Genomic DNA, 23,724 nt, shown 5'->3' on the forward strand with positions numbered 1-23,724 from the left:
AAAAACAAACAGCCATTAGAGTCTATTAGACGTTTGAAAAATAAAATACGGTCTATAGTTATAGAGTAGGGTAGGTAATATATATACGGTCATTAATCCGTTTTTCTAACCACGCTAAATTTGTGCGCACACCATTTTCGCGAAATCAACACCATGTGCCACCGGAGCGCGATAGCTCGAAATTTAAGGAACGTCTGTTAACCCTAAGTTCCAAAAACGTCAAAAGCAAAAACTAGGTCACGTGTACTTCGTCGTATATAAATGGACGCCTACCCGCCGGCAATTTGTCAACACCTTGGTAATTGAAAAATAAATTATACCATTCGGTTTGATATCGGATGTTCGGATCGCGAAATAGTCAAATAGGTACATAATGAATATATATATTATATATTTATGTAGAAGGAACAATACTATGACAATTAATATGGTGTTTAATTTAATTGTTCATTAAAACAGAAAAATAATAACATTACAATGTGAATATTAGTATTACATCTGTATTTTCGTTGTTTGTCCTATACGAGAGAAAATATAAATTTAAATGTGCACGTACAGGTGGCATAAAATAGATGTTTAGATATGCGTGCATCATGATTTCAATCATCCGGCAAAGTTAGGGCAAAAAAGTCGTTAAATTTATCACATTTCAATATTTAAAACCCCCGTGGGAACCATTTGGAACCATGTGTGCCATCTAGATCTTCTGCTAAATCCTACCCACATCAATTATAGGTAATAGTGAAAAAAAATCCATCCGACGCATATTGCATAAACACGTATGAAAACATTTTCTATGGTTTGAATGTTTTCCATAATTTATAACATTTCGTATCCGATTGGGTAAAAGAATACATTTTTCACAGCGTTAAATATTTTATTCAACCAACAACTGCTGTTACAGGACGCTCGCTTCCGGTGGCCACTCTTGGGATTCTGAAAATTCGTATGTACCTACTCATATATTTTTATTCTTCCGCCCACAGAAAATAAATAAATAAAAAATCACAATACAAAAACACAAAAAAAACGCAATTAATATTTATCGAGCAGAGGTTTGAGAAACGAGGTGCAGGGTACGTATTATTATTATTACAATATGACTATAACAATATGATTTCACCTATTTTCACCAATGCTTGGCCTACGTTTTAAATACGGTGTTCTGAATTTCATCGTCATTCCTATACCTAACTATAACCTACATAACCTATTTCTGAAAAGTATAAAAAATATCACGTGGTCGTTAATGCAACGAAACTTACTTCTCCGAGCCCCTGAATGAAACGTATGGAGATCAGGGAAAAAATGCCAAAGTTGGCAGACAACGGCACCAAGAAGCCGAACACCGAATTTATGAGCATGCCGACGCCAAGGAAATACTTGGCGCCATACTTCTTCGACAGTATCCCAAACGGTATCTGCGTTATGACGTAACCGTAGAAGAACGAACTGAGCACATAGCCTTGTTGGGACGTGCTCCACAAGAATGATCCTTCGTTGGACATGCTCTGAAAATATAATACACGCATTGTTATAATATTGTATGCATTTGTAAATAGTGATATTGTGTGGATATATTATATTTTATAGCAACAACCATTTACAAGTATATGGTAAAAAGAAAAAAAATTAACGCGTAAATATTATTAATGTAAACTAGTGGTTGGCAACCTTTATGGACTCTACAGAGGCCGCATTCAAAAATTAAAAAGTTACGCCAGCCGTTTTGGACAAAAATTAAAATCTTTTAGTATTATTTAAAAAGAATAATGACCGTAAATAATGGCCGGATACGGTTTATACTGTAAACGTATACTATTTACGTAATTTTAGATGAATTTTAAAGGTTTTGTAGTTTTTGAGAAAAAAAATTATTTTAATTTTTAGTTGATGACTATTATAGGTACTTAATAGTTAATTGAATAATTTCAAAGACAAACTATGGTTTAGGTTAGCTTTGTATGTTATTATGATCAATTATTATCTTTGAATATGGGTATATTTGTAGGTATAGTTAAAAATAGAATAAAATCGTTAAAAAATATGAATAAGTATAAAAACATAAAAAAATTGCTTTCAGAATATTATTTAAAACAGAGTGTAAGTTATTTTATATGATGTACAATATTATTTTCAGGTTAATGTATTATATAAATGTATTAGTACAAATACTTGTGTGTAATGTATAGGTATAATGCGTGTAAAGCAATGATTAGTAAATATATAATATTAGATTTGATCATCGTAGTTAGTTATTATATAAGGCCTTAGTTAGTTTAAAAAAAAGGTGTTGTTATAAAAACGACTTGCAATTTTCAAATTAAGATTACATAGGTCATAATATGTAACTGTATATGTACTGCGTCATACACATTTAGTTTATAATTTATGATTAAATTTTATGTTGATAATTACAAACGTCTGCCACCTTTGTAAAAATGACATTGAACTATAATATTATGGGAATAACTGTGATGCCCATCCAATGCTATAAGAAACCAAGCTCTTCAAAATAAGACATGGTTGTTTTCATTAGTCAAAAATACAATATTACAATATTACCGATAAACTAAAATCTGTGGTTGAAAATTGAAATACCGTTCGAAAAAATCATGTTAATAATTTATTCGTTCGACGGCGCTTACGAGTGAATTACGAAAAGTTTTCATAGTACCCCCGCAGCCAGATTTTTATAAATATAATTTTTCATCGGTAAAACTTTTTTGACTTTTATTAAAAATTGTGTAAGACTTTTCTTTTTTTTATTTCCAAAAAATGATTTCGTGTGAAACTGCGCGCTGTTCCGTCGTAGGGTTGTATCGCACCGTCATAATGTTCTTACGAACATATTATATAAGTACAGAATTTAGTCGTGTTCGACCTTCGACGTTTAATTTTCAACGGCGAAAATTCCGAGCGACGACAACATTACAAGTGCCTCCAACTTCATATTTAAAATTAATATTTTTATTTCGGAATTTGTAGGTCCTGTGCTACAACCGCGGTAAATGGTAATGGTATATTATACTCACGTGTACGGTTGTGTTTGCGGCGGGCGTGTAGTAGCCCTCGCATTCGTCGTCCGGAATTGTCGGGTCCCTTTCCAGAGCAGTTTGGTTGACCATGGCCACTATGGCCACGGACATGTTTGTCCTCATTATGTAAGCATTGGCCATACCGAGGAACAACATGAACGTAACGATGTGACGGGAGCCGATCCATGCTGAAAACGAAAAAAAAAAACAAAACATTGTAAGTGGTTTAATAAACGGAAATTTGTTTAGTAAATGCGTCGCCGTGACGGTAATATATTATAAAACATGTCAAGTTGAAGACTATGCGTTTGTAAAATCTTTCTTTTTCGACATCACATTTTCTATTTTTTGTTGCAGCTATACTTAACAATAATAATAATATGACTTCATATTTAATGTTATAGATAGGTATCCTCCTGCTCATCAATACCAATTCTGCTCATTGTGAGAATCGACAGATTTTATGTTGTGTTTGGCACATAAAATATCCAATCAAAATTGGTAATTCAACACGGTTATTAATTTAATAAGTAAAACGTTGATGTTAAACACTCCACGCTAAATTATAATATACGATATCACGCTGAAGTAGGTATAAGTTCGTGCTTTGAAAAGTTTGTGAAAGCTACAACCATACACACGCATACTCTCACCACGGTTGTCGTTTTTCGGGCATAACGTTAAGCAATTAACGACTAACGCACAATACACGTCATGTCGATTTTCATTTTTTTTTTACGTTAAATTAATTTTTTTTTCCAATCACACCGTGTAATTTGTGAATTATTAGTACAAAAATGTACATTCTGCGAAGAGTTAATTATGCAGTAGTAGGTCATTACTGTCAAAAACGATAATGTACCTACGTCATTATTAAATCGAAAAATAGAAAAAACAATACATGTGGGTTTCTTTTTTTTAGCTTTGGCAAATAAGCCGTTATCAGTTAAACATTAGAAATATTTAAATTCATCTAACCATTTAATCATTTTAATGAATCTATAATTAATGTTAATTGATATAAATTGTAAGACTCGTTGATATACTAGTGCCGTTGTACACACTCTTATCGGCCAACTAATAACACTGCAGGTAGGTACATACCTGAATTAATTTACAGTATTTACATAAAGTAATAAAAATAATACATTTTCGAAACCTTTTGATATTTAATACATAAAATATGTACCTATTAAATGATTAATAATATTTTAATAATCTATCGTTGCTTAAATTGTTATCTTTGACTTAGATACATTTTTAGTCATTAAATTTCTTTTTGCTTGCTTTGCTTTGTTGTGGCGGCCTTTGGCCTATTAACTATACCAGGCTCGGGGCCTATTCTAGTAGAGGGAAGTATTTGAAGGAGTTAGTGATTTAATATGGGTTGATCTTCATATGCCCATGTAAGGGTCTGGGGGCTTTTGATATAATCCGGTCTGTTTTAGAACGGCCTAAAGTTTGAATGTGTTTGAATATGGATTGTTGATTGGTGTAAAAATTTGTTCTTGATTGTTGTTTGATGGTTTGTTCGATTGTGATTGAATTGGTTTGTTTGAGTAGAACGTTGTTTCTAAGGTATTGTTGCATGCCCGTTACCATCCGTATGGCTACTGTCTGGACTGCCTCGAGTTGTCTCCATTGGGATCTGGTGACGAAAGGAGCCCATGCTGCGCCGGCGTAAGTGATAATGGGTATTATATACATTTTTAAAATTGTTAGGCGGGTATTTAATGGTATATGGCTACTTTTGTTGATTACCGGATATAGCATACCTCTTGTTTGCGAGGCACGCTGTTTTATGTTTGAGATGTGGTCCCGTATACTAGGTCTCTTGGCCCGCGGCTGATGGTGATGCCTAAGTATTTCGTTTTGCTTGACCATCCAATTGCTATCCCATCGATATTTATTTTCGGTATCCTTGATAGTTTGATTCGGCCAAAGATAACCGCAGTAGTTTTCGAAGGATTTATTTTTAAAAGCCATTTACTTAACCACTCTGTAGCTAAATCTGTTTGTTTCTGTAGCTGGATGGCTGCACGTTTTGCGTTTTTGTTTTTTTGTATGAAATATTGTGTCATCTGCGAAGAGAGAAATTTGTCCTTTGTCTGTGAGGGGTATGTCGTTCGTGTATAGAATGAAAAGGGTTGGCGACAGGCAGGAGCCCTGTGGTACGCCGGCTTCAATCTTCCTGGTGGTTGATGTTTTGTCCTCGATTTTTGCTGAGAAAGTTCTTTTTGTTAGGAACGATTCGATTAACTTTATAAGTCCTATCGGTATTTGCAATCTTGACATTTTGAATATCAACCCTGCGTGCCATATGCGATCAAATGCCTTTTCCACATCTAGGAAGATTGCTGCTGTTTGTTCTTCCTTATTTGTATTTGTACTGAGGTCGTCCATCAGTTTGATTAGTTGATTTGTAGTCGAGTGTCCCTGGCGGAAAGCAAATTGTTCATTTCTGATTTTCCCGGCTCATTCACTTCGGAGTTTTTCTAGGATTACTTTTTCGAATACTTTAGATATTGATGATAGAAGTGCAATCGGTCTGTAGTTCTCTGGCTTTTTATGGTCTTTTCCGGGTTTGGGGATCGAGATAATGATAGCATTTTTCCATTTTGTTGGAAAATAGCTTATCCTCAGACAACTGTTAATTATTCGCGTAAGTGTTAACATTTTGTTTAATGGGAGAAATCTGAGTGCAGTGTTGTTAATTTGGTCCTCACCCGGCGCTTTTTTCCTTGAGAGCCTACTGATTATCTTTTGTACTGTTCCAGGCGATGTGAAGATATTTGAACATGTAATGGTTGTGTTTAGAATTTCATTTGCTACTTTAGTTATTTCTTCGATTTCTGGTCCTGTGTTTAGCGTAAATTGCTTGTCGAGCGAGTCAGCTATTAGTTCCGATTTCTCGTTGGCCGAGTAGACAAGTCCGTGAGGACCGATGAGTGGGTGTGTTGCTGGTTGTTTGTTTAGCAGGCGCTTATTTAGTTTATAAATGGAACCATCTTTTGTGTTCAGTGTGTCCACGAATGTGTCCCATTGGTCGGTTTTGTGAGTTACCAGGATGCTTCTTATGAATTTGACTTTTGAGTTTAGAAGTCTTTTAATTTGGGGGTCTCGGGTTTGTGGCCATAACCTTCTTATTTGGTTTTCTCTCTTATCTCTTTGAGGATTTCTTCAGGTAGTTGGTTTGGAGATTTGTGTCTTGGTGGTTTAAATTCGCATTTTTTGATTGTACTATTTATTGTGTTTGTAAGTTTGCTGATGGCTTCCTCAATTTTAGTTTTGGTATATAGATTTTGGGAAGTGTCTGAAAGATCTTGACTTAGATCTTTTGTGAATTTTCTGCAGTTGATGTAACGGCCAGAGTTAGGTGGTGGTGTGGTTATTTCCGAGCTGGATAATTCCATTATTAAATTTCTCTTTAATTCAGTAACATGTATTGGTCGTTATCTTTCCCAATATAAGTCGTAAGATATCGTGGCTTTTGTCACTCCAATAATATAATAAGTTATATGAAATTAGATGTTTATGTAGTTGTGAAAATGCTATCCTCGGCGAAATACTTATAATGACCATAAACTTTTTGATGAACCTATTGTCCATAACAGACCTATTGTTATTGTAATAAATAATGAATATAATACTTCATAAGCGCCAAGTTGTTCAAAAATGTTGGTATCATATACACACAGAAGGCAAAATATTTTGGCACATCGAAAAGGCCAAACATTTCCAAGTTTCTTGAAAGCTGATATGATAACAACCATATATAATCCAAGTACAAATCCAGAGAAAAGCACTAGGGAGGGGGGCTCAATTTTGTTACAATACAAACATAATATATATTATTTACATATTATATTTCTATTATTAATAATCAACGAATCGCTAGTATCCAGTAATAGGTACTGAGAGGGGGCCTAAGTCCCTCAATTTGTCATATAATAAGTATGATTGAAATGTTCAAGCGACTGGTAAGAAATATGAAATTAGTGATCTATTGTTGAATATCTCTATCTGTGTAAAAGAAATGTGAATACTAAGCCTGAATTAGAATAAAATGGTATCACATTATAAGTAAAAAGTAAAAAGATGAATATAAAAATGTCCGTGTAGATAGAAATTATGAATAGAAAGTTGTAGAACCACTATTCCAATAAATACTACCAAAAGTGAAAACAAATATATAAAACTTCTTATTAATTTATAAGCTATAGCTGCAAACCAATAATAATTATTGTGAAACCAAAGAAATCAGTTTTTTTTCTTTTTAATTAATTTCTTTCTAAATAATTTTCATTGGCTCGATTCAGTGCTATTTTAATAATTCAAACAACGGCAGAATAAACGGTGTTGTCTTTCAGATTATACATATAATCTAACAATAAATTAAAGTCGACACATAGAAACTGTTATTTTTTAAATTTTAATTCATCCTGAAGTAATTTTTCAACCATTATTTATCACTTCTCATCAATATTGTCAGACTCCTATTTAAGCTAATGGCTTCATCCACCTAATATGTAACCATTTGGTTTACAACTGTTTGCTTTTAGTGTTACTCCCACTTCCAAGCCATTAATAAATTAACAACACCGATTTTTCTTTGACCAAAAACGGTTAAATTTTAATAAATAGAAATACGTGGAAATACGTTTCGTAAATAAAAAATATAAGAGTTTAAAGTTGATTGGAGTAACGTGTTCAATCGACTTTATACTCTTAGTATTTCTATTTACCAATATATAATATTGAACCATAAATACATAAACTCGCTGAAGCAGTTAAGTTGTGTACTTTAATACTTAATACCCGAATTCAAAACTATAATATTATAGTCCCGCACAGTAGTTATCGTTAAACACTTGGTAATCTGTTATTTATTATTGTCGACTATATTATATTATAAGCATTTTAGTGTTTCAATACCAACAATGCGAATAATTATTATCATTTAGACGGTGTGCAATATTTTGTCACGAGATTCGTAAGGATCCGTGACAAACAATTTGGCCCACTTACAATAATAATAATAATTATCATTTTGTTATTATTTATATATTTTAAAAACAGCTTAGGCCTATTACACGTCATCGTTTATAATATAATGTGAATTTACGACGATCGGACCCATCATTCACGTCGCAAGTGTCTCGACAGCGATATTGTTTTGACGGAAGAATTTTTCTCCTCATACCCTCGCTGATGCGTGGAAACACGATCTTTCGTTCATTTGAATTTTGTTGCAGTTGTATCTATTACACCACTCGCGGGATAATGAACGCCGTTTTAACATGGTCGATTTTCAAAATATTTAGTTACAAGTATATACCTACGAGTTAAAACAATTAATGCGTTATATCGTCCACAGCACCACCATTAGGTTTAATGGTGCAGATTATTATATGTCTATTAGTTCCGTAACAAAATCTGTACGCACAATAATATTATAATAATGCGAGTGGGCCGTCCGAAAATTAGTTTTACTCCGTTTACGCGGGCCGTGTACATCAATTATAGCTGTAGCTGTACATAAAGCAATCGGTTAACATGGAAAATTAACATTCTAGGCACATACGTATATGACTAATTGATTATTCAGTATAATTAATTGTGACGACTGTACATCAAAGGCACGCGTGTATTATTTTCGGCCAACTCAGATTCGACCAACGTAAATTGGCAATTATAGGTGGTTAATAATATCTGTCTGCACAAAACGACATAATAATACGATACATATTATATTATTACTGTTTATGTATAAAAGCACAGTGTATTCCGTACTTCTACAATTTAATACTATATTTTGATTTTAACGTGATAATACACCTCTCGCTCGTGTTATCGGTCCGTAGTCTCTTTCTATTTTTACTCAAACAACGCCAATTGTTCGGCTATATCATATAACTATAAAGTATAATACAGTACACACTTAAAACTGTTTAAGAAATGTTAAGGTGCTGGAAGAGATAAGTCGCGTAATGAATTGCCCGGCTAAATGTAGTGAAATTAATTTTATTCCGGTCTACCGGAATATTTGGCCGGAGCTCAAAAATGTAATCTGCTGAACGTGGTATATGCGTGGGATGATAAATCGACATTTATATATTTGTTTTTTACTTTACGGAACAGATCGGGATGAAAATCGACGGGTCTAGATCCATCAGACATCTTTCTTCGTTCGGCTTTTGTATTATTATACTGAATCATATTTCAAAACGTATACCAATAAGCTACGAAAATAAATTTCGACAATAGTAGTATTATATCTATATCATATAGTCACTACTCACTACGCTATAATCGAACTCAAAAAATATCATCATATTTACAGAAATAACGTTGGGAAGCCTTTGATTAAAATTTTTGATAATGTTATATATTTTGTTAACACGGACGGCTGGCGATGTTTACTGAAAAGAAAACAACCAACGACAATAAAAACCGTATACATTAATATACTTAGTATTATTAATTGTTGTGTAAGTGTTGTACGAACTAACTACGGTTCGACGATTTTAAACATATATAATTAACGTAATAAAATAGTTTTAAAACCGACGAGAATGGGAAATAAGATTATAAATGCATACTACGTAGCGACGGCGACGACGACGACGGACCGTAAATGTATTACAATTAGTGTGTCATTATTATTAAAGTTTTGGACGATATTTGCTTAGTGGAGTTGAACGTTGCAGATATTGCCATCAGAGTAAACATAAAATATATCACTAACCCAACCTGCCCAATTTATATTATAATTATAATTAAATGATATTCGACCGTTCGTTCCGTGGTCGACTGACGTATAATAAATATAGACGTACCTATATAGTATATATATATATATATATATATATACGTGTAATCGCATGCGCAAGCGGAATTAAAACGACGTCGTGGTATATATTATTATTATTACTATTATAGCTGTTGTATGCATCCACCGGAGGCCGACGGATATCCGTTATTAATTACAGCTGCAGCGTGGAAATATACGAAGCGGACGTGCGGTTTTCGCGTTTGCCCAGAACCCGGAATACGTGCAACCCGAGTCCCGGATCGAGAACCCGGTATTAGGTCCCGACCTAGGCGTTACTCTAAATGTGCTAAATAAATTTAAGCGACCCCTTTCAATGACCGGCTATATTAATCGTGTACTGTAAATATATATATATATATTATTATTTAAAAAAAAAAAAAAAACGATAATAAAATCGGATACAGGATTTTGATAGGCCATGGGGGCGAGTGTGTATTGAATTTGAAAGCAACGATTAATCATCGCGTTTCAAATGAGTTAGCATTACCCAAAATTGGTCGAAAGTTTGTTAAAAAAAACACCGTTAGAAAGGTATTAGGAGAAATTCAAAAACTCGCATTATTTAAGTACCGCATCGGCTATGTCCCAAACTATAAATGTAATAACTTTTTTAAGACTACGAAAATTTAATATTTCTTATGAAAAAACAATTGTTGTAAAACCATAAATATATATTTATATATAAGTACATATTAATTAGTATCTTGCTCATTGTGTGATGATTATATTATTATGAATACAATTATCATAATATATTATAGTAATTTAAGGTAAAATAGCGTTTAATGATGGTGTTGGTGCAGCGGGATACTCTGAGCTATAGCGACCACACCGACCTCCGAGTCTCCCGCATTATCGACTACCAATCCCTTAATCCTGCAGAATTAGAAACGCGAGAGGTTGGCGGTCGATCGATAATATATATATATGTTTGTGTTATATATAGCGGCGGTGCAATAATCGTGGCGATCGGGTAAAACACATAATAATATAGATGCTCGCGGTCGTATATCATATCATTACATTATTATTATTATAGAGAGTCGAGAGACCGAAAGGCTGACGACGATTGCGCTCAACAGCCCGATATTGGATGTGTATAATAATAATAATAATAATAATAATAGTATTATGGCCTGAAGGGACGGCGACCATATTATATTATTAATATATACGTGTACTTACACCAAGACCGCGGGATGACGGGTTCGGGAATCGAAAACCCTTTTTGGCCTTTGCGTGAGACGAGGACACGACGACCACCGAAACGAGGAGTGTGCGCGGGTCAACGACGATAATATCATCGCACGCGCCATGTCCGCGAGCGCGTGTGTGATCTTCCCGCTTTGGCAACGACGTACAATTTAGCCGGTTTTTTTTTTGGGGGGGGGGGGTTTGGGGGTGAAAGAAAAATATGTAAGCTGCGTCCTCGGCGGCACGCTGTTATCGCAAGACTCGTATAAAAATACGCTCGCTACAGACCTTGCAGATGCAATAACAACAATACTATAAAATATAAAGTATACAGAGATATAATATACGACATCATTGCATTGTAAGGCATCTATTATGTAATAATAATATTATATTATGTATTTGTACAATATTATAATATATATATATATATATATTATACATGTAATGTGTAATAATAATAGCTGCGTTGTAAAATTGAAACATTATCATCCAGATAACAATAATAACATAACGCAGCAGCCGTGGGCAGACCTCGCAGACAACGCACAGCGAATAATAATATACTACCTACCTATGACATGGTTATATTGTACGGTTGTACCTACCTCTTGCGTATCGGAATATTATAAGGGTCAAACCTATTGTAACTAATGGCTATATTGAAAAAGCCCAATAGTTTGTAGCCTACAATTGATAAAAAATGTAAAAAAAACCCGTACTGTTAGCAGTTTATATGATTTTATTTCGTATAGAAGTTTTTTTTTTCGTAAGTGTACTCAGTTGTAGGTGTAACCACGAGTAAATTCGCATGAAAAATATAAAAATGGTAGTATAGGTACTTTTTTACGCTTCCGTAGTTCAAACTCTGAAACAACGTTGCGTTTTTTTTTATTATTTAATATCGAGTTGATTCTCGTTCAATAATTACTCCCCGGCCCCCCCAAAATAATTTAAAACCGAATCACATAATCAGTGCTTAAAAATTAAATATATCGAGATCCATCGCCCCCGACGGATTAAGCTGGCAGACTAAAAGTAATAACCTCCCACAATAATTAATAACTCACGCGGAACTTAATTGATTTCGTTTTTACTCTAATGAAGACTCAATATTTAATAGCCATTATCATTTCGTCTTCGCGTACTCCAATAAATTATTAATTAAACGAAACGATGACGGTTTAAGTAGTTTGTAATAATATTTTATAGTTTATAATATATATATATAGTAAGTAAATATCAAATTATATACATAATAATCTTACTAAAACCTTCGTGAAAATATTAAATTAAAAACAATCCACGTTGTAATCCGTATTCCAATTTTATCACACCAGTATATAGGTACCTATAATAATATGTATGATAATATAATAAATTAACATTACTTGCATGAAAAATTGATTAAATTTGGTATTTGGTGCGATAAAAAACCACATATTTTACAATGACATTGAGCACGTTCAACGCAAAGCTAAACATTTGAAAAACTTACGAATTGCCAACGGCTATAGGTATACGTGCACGTAGGTAAATGTGAATAACTATAGTGAATACATGGTAAAGTAATTTGAATACAGATAATCCAATATCCTTTATGGTAACCAGGTCCCGGCATCATGTGGGTCATAAATTATTGAGCAAAGCAAAAATTCACATGTGCAATGGCCAATGAGAGAGGAATCGAATATAGGTTCGTTGTGGACAATTCAAGTGCAATTCTGTGATTTCATTCCTCGCCAATATCGAAGCGCGTTCCTGATTGAAATATTTTATATGGGTGGTACCTACTCTTTTCACTTTTGTCGTCGTAATATGATAAATACGGTTTCGGTATGAACCATTCTTATAGTATAGGTTTAGTATTTGGCCCCCACATGAGTTTTCTCAGTAGGGCCCAGTATTTCATATGCATATGAAATTAAATTAAATAAATAAATAAGTACAGCCTGCCCCATACTCGTATATGTATAGGTTAGGTTAGGTTAGGTTATTCACTTGGATGTGTACTACAACGCAGTATTTTACTGACCATTTTTATTATTTTTGTTCTCACATGTAAAAATATTCAACCCCGCTGAAATATTTTATTGTCTATTAGCTTTTTCGTACATTGTATCCGATAAATAAATAATAATACGCCTACCTACTATACAATGCATTTCAATCCACTTTGTATATTTCTTAATTTCTTTTTTTATCCCAATGTCACTATAGAGGTAGAACAGAACTAGAAAACCTGATGTCTATTGCAGGACGATAAATCGACGGGACACATTCATTACACAGCGCTGCAGTAAGTCTGGAGAGGAAAAAAAAAATCGACACTTTTATTGGTAAATTTATTGCTGTTTTTCCTTATTGTAACGTCATCGTTTTTATAAAAACCCGACACTAAATAATTGTTTATGGGTTACCACTGACGGATGTATCTCGCTGCAGTGCAGGGAATCTAACTTTTAACGGTGTAAGGTCGACCGAGGCTTAAGTAACTAAGTAACCCCGCACCCACCACCCGCACAAAAAAAAACTATACATGTTTAAAACATGACAATTTCCTTTATTTCACCGCACGCCATGTCGCTAGGGTTTTTTTTCACAGCCCCGATTGAAACACAAAATCAAAGCAAAATATACGATCGCATTTATTCTGCGCTGCTGTTCCGTTATTTTATATTTTATTTTTTCGTTTTTTGACCTCAGCAACTGGTGCCAACTATAGATACGGAGGTCGTGACAGATTCATTTCATTTATACGATTGATAAAAAAAATTGCTACTACACGCTATAATAATTATTAAAACGATGTACAGCAACAATCTGCAGCAATAGTATATTATGAAAACAGTCTGTATTTTCATCGATAGTTGGGAAGAGAAAAAAAAATGCGCAAACCAGAATTTTGTCATCAAGTGAAACCATGACTAGCGAACCGAATATATATTTGCGGTGTACAAAACAAATACACTCCACCGTAGAATTTTCTGGTTTACCGCGAACCGTCCGGATTGACGTTGTAGTTTTTTTTTTTTTCGAAGGAAAACTTTGCACTCACCGTCAAGGCTAATGAAGTTTTTTTATCACTCATTTTTCATTTCATTTCGCTTTTTTAATTTTTACACTCAATATTATACATTATATGCACTTACAACTTGTCGCGTGTTTTTATCGGCTTTTATCGTTCCGTCCATGATTTTCCAATACATTTTTATAGAAACTCAGCGCCACACTCAAGCTCAGCATAATTTCCAAACAGCGATTCACGAAGAAGGTTCGCAAGACTACTGGTCATAATTAACATTTTTTTTCTCTGTTCAGTAACTCATTAATCAACCCCGCAAAGACGCATAATATACCACAGAAAACCCATAATTTTTTTTTCTATTTTATAATTAATATAAGATATGTGCTACTAGAAACAATGTTACGGACAGTAAAACGTGTACAAATTTATTATTATACTAAAGAAATTATACTAACACTTGGTTAATAAAAAAACTTAATCGTGTATACGAGTAGATTATTTTGAATATAAATTTACATATAATAATACTTTTGATTATATAATTTCCAAAATAATTATAGTAAGTACAACCGGTTCAGAATATACAATATCACTTGAATTATGATCTCTTTTTGATTCTCATATATTTTATAATAATATTATGAAAACGAATAAGGTAAATCGATTTATCCATATGTATTTTTATTTACTCGATAAGTTTTTATATTACACTACACATTTCTTATTTTGAATTTTTTTTTTTTACCTTATAGCCTTCACTTAATTTGCATAATGGGCTAATTACCGTTAAGTACATTTATAAATAATATTATATTGACGTGCTTTTATTACATTGGCGGTAATTCGCAATTTAAAAAAGATTTAAAAACTATACGAATGTCCTTGAAAAAATATTTGGAATAATTGGCAGAACACCTAAATATGATTTAATAAAAAAAAAAAAAATGGTTTATAACCTCTGATTTACAGCGATAATTATCGAAATGTCTTGCTTGTGACAGTAACTATTGAACTGCATATCCTGCATTATCCGTTACTTTAAGTAAGAACTTGCTTTTTTAAATTTGTATACGCTATTTATTTTAAAAATTACATACTGTGTTTTAGCCAGCAAATTATGTATTTAGGATTTAACCATCATACGTAGGTACCTAAATACATTAAGTATGTATTTATATTCAGGTAAAAATATCATTCACATGATTTGTGTGAATATTGAAATTACAATTAAACTAAAAATTGCCCAACACCTGGGAGGAAACGAGTATTGGTGAAAAACATTAATTAATAAATAATAATCACCTGACAAAATATTAAACTAAATTGTTATAGTTTCTGAATTTATTGTCATATAGGTACCACAATAGAATTTATACTATGTAAGAAAATCAAAGATATAAATAAAGATACACCTCCGATCTTCAAACTATATAGGATTCCGGATTAGCAAAAAATACGAATTTTCAATTTATTCAATTGATTTGCAGTGATCTTCCCATGCAATTTATTTGTTCAATATCATTTACACTTGTCAATTAATTTACCGACCAACAGTAAAACAAAGTAAAGGTAATAATATACAGTTATTAAAGAATGAAACAGAAAGTGTTACCTTTTTTTTATTAAAATGACGAAAATCAGCACCATGTTTGTGTAATTTTATTAAATACGGTATCTGTAAGTACATAATACATAGGTACACAAATGTATTTACATAAATTTACGTGCAAAAACACGTAGACGATGGACTAAGAAAAGCAATTTCAATAACGAGTACATATTGTCGTTGTAAACGAACTATGTCATCAAAGTTGCAGAATAAAACTATCTATTTTAATGTTGGAAATAACACAAAATATTTAATTAACAATTTTAAATCAATTGAAAACATTCATGTATTATAGTTTTAAACAGGTTGTAGATAAACTGAAAACTTTGCATTAAACAGACAAAACTTACTCTAAAAATATAAAATTGTACACTCGGGCGAGATAAAATTATTTAATTCTATCGTTTTTGATATCTAATTAACGTTTTTATTTACTAATAAAATCTTATTGCCTATGTAACACTTTCGTATTTTAAGTATTTTCAAGTGGGCATGAATTCAAATCATTATTATCTGATCCTTTATCAAACCTTTTTTACTGTTTATTAAATTATTATATTGTTAATAATTTAAAAACTACAGTTTATATTACCTTTTTTCGAATAACAAAATGTTAACTAGGAAGTATAATTTCACATAATACAAAAAAACCACTTTAAAAGTGTAAAAAAGATAATTATAAATTTAAAAAAATTATTATAATATAACATACTGCATACCTATAAAAAATTCATAATATACAATATACATAACATATTAATATATTATTATAAACAAATACTAGGTATGACAGTAGCCACAATTATTTAAAAAATGTTATTACTTTAAACAATTAAAACAAATTGGCTCCATTAAAATATGTTATAATATTATGTGCACCGTTAAATTTTCGGACATGACGTTTCATAATAATTATTCGTTCCACATATTGTAATAGGTAATATTTTATGTAATAGCCCTGTTATAAATGGTTGTAATCATCAATTATTATAGTATCTAACGGCTTACAAGGTCACGTTTCATTAAGGTATTAATCAATTGATAAAAAACAAATATTTTAGGACAGATACACGCTTTTCCTTGGTGAGTAAAACTTATATAAAGACTATTAACTATTTATTTCGATAAAATAAGTTTTTTAAATATGATTTATTATTCGAATCAGCTTATTGCATAAATATTTTAAATGTTTCATTTGTTCCAAAATTAATAATAAAAATAATAAAATAAAATAAAATTGCGTAAGTATTAATAATAATAACTTACATAATAATGTAGGTACCATATTTATAAATTTTAATACAGCATATATTATATTATTATTTAACAATAATTTTACCAAATTACGTTTGAATGACTTCATAAATACTCGTAAATAATAGGTACCAGATTGTTTTAACGTATTATTTTTTTTGAATAATTAACGAATTTTTTCTAAAATCTAGTTATTTTATTATTAAAATATGTTTTAAACCATAGCTCTATATGCTGTTTTGCAGTAATTGCAATTTTAATTCTTTTGTCTCAGAAGGTCAAAAGTGTCTATTATGTCCTTCAAACTATAACGACGATCTTAATACTAAGTTCAAAAAACAAAACCGTGCATAGTAATTAAATAAACTAATTAGACGTTAAATAATAATAAAGTGTTTTTGTGGCTATAATGAAAATTATTATGTCATGTGAACGAGTTACAAAAAAAAAAAAAAAAATGTTTTTATTTCATTAATAAATAATACATCAGGCGTAGTAAGTCGTAAAGGGTCACATCATATTATATATATTAATATTGTTTATGTTTTATTTATTACTTTACAAAATTAGTTTGTTTTAAGTTATTAATAACACTGAGAAAAGTTTAGACCCTAAGCAGCACCTAAAGTGGCAGCATATTCTATTCTTATTATTATGCAAATTGATAAAACGGATTTTCTGCTACTATTTACCAGAATACCAAAACAACAGACGTGCACAATCAAATTATTCATTTTACATGGCGTATTTAACACTTAAGGTATTAAATTTGGTTTTTAACAATTACTTATTAATAATTATAGTAGTTGAACGGCTAGTATTATAACCAAATAAAACAACAGGTTACTAATGGTTTAATCGCATTTTCTGACTACTAAATAAAAAAATCACAACATTATTCGTCTTTCAAATTATTGTAAAATTATTATTGACACAAAATATATTATTTAGTATAGTTTAGTATTATATTTTTCCGATACCAAATCAAAGTGTAAAATTCCCGTTCTTTAATTTTGTGTACTGCAATACAGAGTCGTCAGTCTTCAAAGTTTTTGCCTCAGAATTTACAGAAAACTTTTAACAAGTTAAGTTTATCGGATATGTTGAACATTATAATTGTATCCACTCCGTCCTCGTCATCTATATACGCCTCAAAGCGGTGATCCACATCAGTGTTGCATAAATGGATGTATCGATTTTATCGGTTGGACCATACTGAAAGCGACAGCAAAACTATCAATGCTGCTGTATTATTACTGATTCTATGTAACTGTGTGCGTCCAATCGTTTCATTTAAACCTGACTTGAGCTAAAACGATTTTCTTTTAAACTGATTAAGAAGACGTAACTGCGGGGAACTTTAAGTTCAATATAATATAGGCTTGTATTATTCGCGTGCACATATATATAAGTGCCTACATTATATAGCATCATCGTATATCGTATACTCGTATGAAATCGGTATCTCTTATTCAGTCGAACGTTTAATTAAGAATGACTATTTTATACATTAATATTATGAGTTACATCTCACAAGCTGCAGAACCTATGTGTCCAATCGCAATTAATATAATATAATACACAGTGAGGGTTTTATAAAATTTAATTAAATTTAATATAACTGCAACTCTTTAAAATTTTGAGTATGTATGTTTCATTCGCTTAAGTTGTAATCTAATTTAATGCGTATATTATGTATAGAGAAAAAAAGATTAATAATTTATTTCATGGATTTTTTTTTCACAGAAATAAAGCTACATTTGGTGATATCATAATATAGACACGACTAAGATTCCACGATGAAATATTATGCTTTAACGTTGAAGTAATTTTATTTTATACATAATAAAACGAATAATTGTATGGAATAATTATATCGGCTAAGTACCTACAACGATAAAAAAAAAAATATTCAAATTGGAAGCGGTAGATTCAACTGTTCAAGTTTAAGTTTAACGTTTATACATGTATATATAATGGTTAACGGAATATTTTTATTTTTTTTTGTTTCAGTCGTTTGACAAAAATGGTTCGAAGCTGCTCTTGATAAGGAATAAGAAGGAAATTATAATGATTGGAATAATGACGAAAATATCTTCGTCGATCTCGATGTGATAAAACGCAATAATTCGGTATTGAATGTTCGTATTTTTTTTATCATATGAAAATATATTTTTTAATAACAAAGAAAAAGGTGTAAAAATACAGACACTACCCACTTCAGAATATAAAAATAACAATTAACTAAGTACTATATAATATGGGTGCTACAATGCTTATTTACTGTTTAATAAAATATTGTATACAATTGTTAATATTGTATTATATTTTTACCCTTAATTTATGTGAAAAACAAAAAGTTCTACCATCGATGACTTTTACTAAACTAACAGTAACATTGAATGGTTTCAGTAATTATATTAAATTGATAAACGAACAAAACTGGGCATACCTATGGTGAAATAGTTGATTGTTACGTCCTCTTAAAATATAGACTGATTATGATAGGTACATAATGATATTTAGTTATATTTTTTGACTCGTTATTTTAGCCATATTAATTTTGGTGATGTACGATTATGTATTCTCGTTCTTTCACGTCTTCTCTACACCTATCCGTTAAGGCAATGCTAACTTGAAATCGAACTCTTTTCCCCTGAAAATAACCATACTAAATCACTTTCACAAGAGCTAAATCAAAGTGCTATTCAAGTAATCTGGACTGATGAACTGAATGGAGAATTGAGATTTATATCGGTGTTCACAAATTGGCAACATGACGACGACGACGAAAGTGGAAATACGTTTTAATTGAACTGCAGCATTGTGGGATTGCTGTTTCCTCACAAATCCAATTTTATCCGAGTGCCAAATGTAATTGGATAATAGCGCTACTGGCCTAGAGTAGTATTGTAGATAATGAGAAAGGAAAAATGGGATTTACAATAAACACCATTGTTAGGAAAGTGTCGAAGAAAAATCATCTGCAGAATGCACACTGCACACTTTGGATGATCGAGTATTTATTGGCCAAGTCATCATTGACGGTGATTTTTTTTCCAAAAAAACATTTGGCACAACGTGAAACTGTTTCGAGGTCGTTTGCACATGACCGATCATCGCCGTGCTCCGTCCGGCTGACAAGTAGACCCTCACACCGAAATAAACTAATCCCGAGCAGTACAATATATGATTAAAATTAATATCATTACGCCATAATTTGTTGAATATACGTCGAAATCAAAATAATTTATAATAAAACACTTCTATATCTATGCATGGACGGCATATATTCACCGTATTTAACTGACTTTCAATAAAGTTTGCGCCGAACGAGCTTAGAACTTTGGCCACGGCGACTCCAAAACAACAGAGTTAAGTACCACTTCAGCATGTGATATATATAACGTGTATTTAAAAGCATATTATATATATTTCGAGTTAACTACAATAATGGAAAAAGCGACTGAATACAAATGTATTCAACACGATCAATCGAAGCCAATATAACATCGAATAACATATTATTGTACATCGATCGCATTGTATGATATTATTATTATTTTGTATAAAACAATGTAGAAACATGTTATGTGCGGAGATCACGTGGCTAAAGAGCATATTATCAATGGGTTTAGTAAGTATAAGTTTATTTTATTTTTACTTTTCTATGCGGTAGATACTTATAAGTTACTTTTATTTATTATTAATTTAACATCGTTTTCTAAATATTTTTAAACTCAGTTATTATAAATAGTTAATATTAAATTGAATCACATTCATGTATTAAATACTAATAACTAATAAACTAAGAATTATCTACCTAACTTTTTACTAAATAATGTATGTTGGCACCCCTATAAAAATGAATCATTTGAAAGTAACAAGTGTAGTGAAAGCGAAATCGTGTGAAAATAAAATTAACTGAACTACCTAGTTATTTTAAAAATATAATTAACTATCAACTTTTAAATCTGTTAAATTACATTTTTATATTTAATTAAACTAAGTTAAAGTTGTCCATTATTAACTTGGATAACATTGCCAAACGCGTATGATACCAAAATGTGGAAGGTTATGTCGCCTTATGGGGTGAAATATTAATTTCGCAATGTAGGTGTAAGTACTAATAATAGTAAAAATGATAATAATATTAGGTATCATATTATTGTATTTGTACAATAGTAGGTATATATTATTAAGTGCGTCATTTATAGTTTTGTAGGTATTAAGGATAATGTCTGGAACTACTGCTATGCTAACTATATTAATGGTTTTTTTTTTGACAATGTGTTTACCAAGTTCCGCTTAGAATCATTTATTAAAATTAAATAAACCATGGTTGTTTTTAGATTTCAAGAAACTACGTAAAGCTTAAATTAGGTATATATGTTTGCAGCAGACACGATGTCCTGCAGTGAAGTGTCGCATTACTTCAGCTCAGAGGGACGGTGAGGTCGGGTTCAACGAAGGCAAAAAAAACCTTAAATTTATACCTAGTCATTATTATAGTCCATAATTTCATTGTAGACAATCACACACTCACGGCGATGACTGCTGGTAAACATAATATTAAAATATTGTGTACACAGCATTATACTTATAGTATCTAGATACCGAATGCGACGTGTGTCTCGGGGAGACACTAAGTTTCTGATCAATAAAACCGTTTACAGCGACGATCGAAATCTGCCAACATATAATGTACAATTGACGGGCGAACAAAATAACGAATATTTGGTCGGAGTCAAAAAAACCATTACATATATATAACTTCACAGACAGGTGCAAAAATAATAATATTATAATGTGTATTTAAAACCTATTTATGTTTCGAGTATCTACTGTAAAATAAATGGTACGTTATGGGTATGTTATTTGCGTCACGAATTCAGTCTTGAGATCCATAAAAAGAAAAAAACTATATTAATTCAAGACGTCATAGAAAAATTGATTAATTACAGATATAACGTTCCCCCCACTAACACGCGGATATTTAACCGCAACTTTTTTACGTCTCGTTCAATCACAGTCGGCCAATTTAAAAATAATAAATTCATGACGCTTTACTCGTGCCCTTTAAGTGTATTATACGCAATAGGTACCCAAAATACATTTTAACAAATACCTGTACAGGTAAGTGCATTAATTAATATAATTATGTTCGACGAGAAGAACTCAAACTTATAATTAAATTACAAAGTAGCGTACATTCGGCAAAAACTCGATGCATAATAGGATGTGCATATTTAATGTCTGCTCTAATTTAAAAATTAAACGTCAACGTAACTAAAGTAAATTTAAATTAAAACTGAAATACTCCGACACTTTGTGTGAAATAGGATTAGATTTAATTATGTAACCTCAATATTGAATAATACATTTGCTGTACCTACGAATTTCGAAGCTCCGGAACATTTTACCTTATATTTTTTTATAAATAATAATAGATAGGTATACCTTCCACATTATGAAATATTCATATACGAGCAATTGCTGTAGAATTATTTTTAAAAGACTACTATAATTTTAAAATGTTCCGCCCAAGTTCCTTTATATAGTATTTGTCTAGTAACTCTAGTTCGTAATTTATTACATGTTATACAAGATGTGTAGGTTATAGGTATAGTATAAAAGTACACGACTATATAATTTAATATAGCCTCATATAAAAATGTAATTTAATATACTTTTATAATTAGTTCTGTTACGTGGTATGTGGTAGTGTATTCTATGAACTTCTCAAAGTCTCGTAGCGCGTCGAAAGTGGTTATTTAATGGACTTGAAGTAAGAATTGAAGTAGGTACTTAACAACTGTTACATATTTAGCACAGGGTTACAAATGTATCAGATACAAATTTCGACCAATATTGAATCAACGCAATGCGCGGATATAACAATTATACACCCTTAGAGTGCGATATATAGATATAGTGATGAATATAAGAAATCACACTCGATTCCACCTCGTGTCACCTTCATTAAATAATTATGTTTTGTTTTATAATAAAAAATAATTTATTGGCCCTTACAGCTCTTATATAGTAAACATTTTACATGTCTATAAATAATGACTCCAATTATTACACGATTTTAATAAAGGTGAGAAATATTCGATTACTTATAATAACCATATTATCTTTTTATATTTTCCTAAATTAAAATCAGGAACTCTTGTTCTCACCCCCCAATAAGATATCACATATTATCAAGTTGGTAATAATAATGCGATGAGTTTAAAATAACAAATTAACTCAACAATATATCATGTTTAATATTGTTGCATACATATAATCAAATCATTAACTTTATAATACTATTTCGTTATTTCACTTCAAAATAACTTTATACTTTAAATCACTTCATATTAACTGAACAATTCATAATAATATTTTTTTAACTGATGAAAATATTCTTTTAAAAAATAAAAAAACTTATGATAAATGTCTGAATAACCGTCCATTTGAACACTTTCAAATAATATGCATAATGCGCGCAGTCAATAAATTTTATATTATAATATCGTAAAATGATTTTCGGTTGACATTACCCAATTCATATTATATTATTGGAATAATATGTACAATATACATATCATACAACTAACTAGAGGAACTCAACTCGAACGCAGCGCAGTGATTTTAAAACGTATACCACACACCGGGCATTGGTATATACCAATAATGCCTACTCAATTACATTTATTATATTATATGCATATAATATAACATCATCAGGTACATATAAAGGACGTTCGATGATTTT

General features: G+C 31.3%; 1 protein-coding gene across 3 annotated transcripts in view; it reads right to left on the reverse strand.

Moving 5' to 3' along the window:
• LOC100163144 (putative inorganic phosphate cotransporter) overlaps positions 1 to 23,724 on the reverse strand; it is an 88,470-nt gene that overhangs the window by 24,857 nt on the left and 39,889 nt on the right. For all 3 annotated transcript variants that reach the window (XM_001951841.5, XM_029488403.1, XM_003243869.4), the window contains 2 exons: positions 3,036 to 3,226; positions 1,266 to 1,511 (listed from right to left, as the gene is read on the reverse strand). In XM_001951841.5, coding sequence (XP_001951876.2) covers positions 1,266 to 1,511; positions 3,036 to 3,226 — 437 coding nt within the window. The remainder of the gene's footprint in view (positions 1 to 1,265; positions 1,512 to 3,035; positions 3,227 to 23,724) is intronic.

Source organism: Acyrthosiphon pisum, chromosome A1 (genome assembly GCF_005508785.2).
Source record: "Acyrthosiphon pisum isolate AL4f chromosome A1, pea_aphid_22Mar2018_4r6ur, whole genome shotgun sequence".
In the NCBI taxonomy this organism is placed as follows: domain Eukaryota; kingdom Metazoa; phylum Arthropoda; class Insecta; order Hemiptera; family Aphididae; genus Acyrthosiphon; species Acyrthosiphon pisum.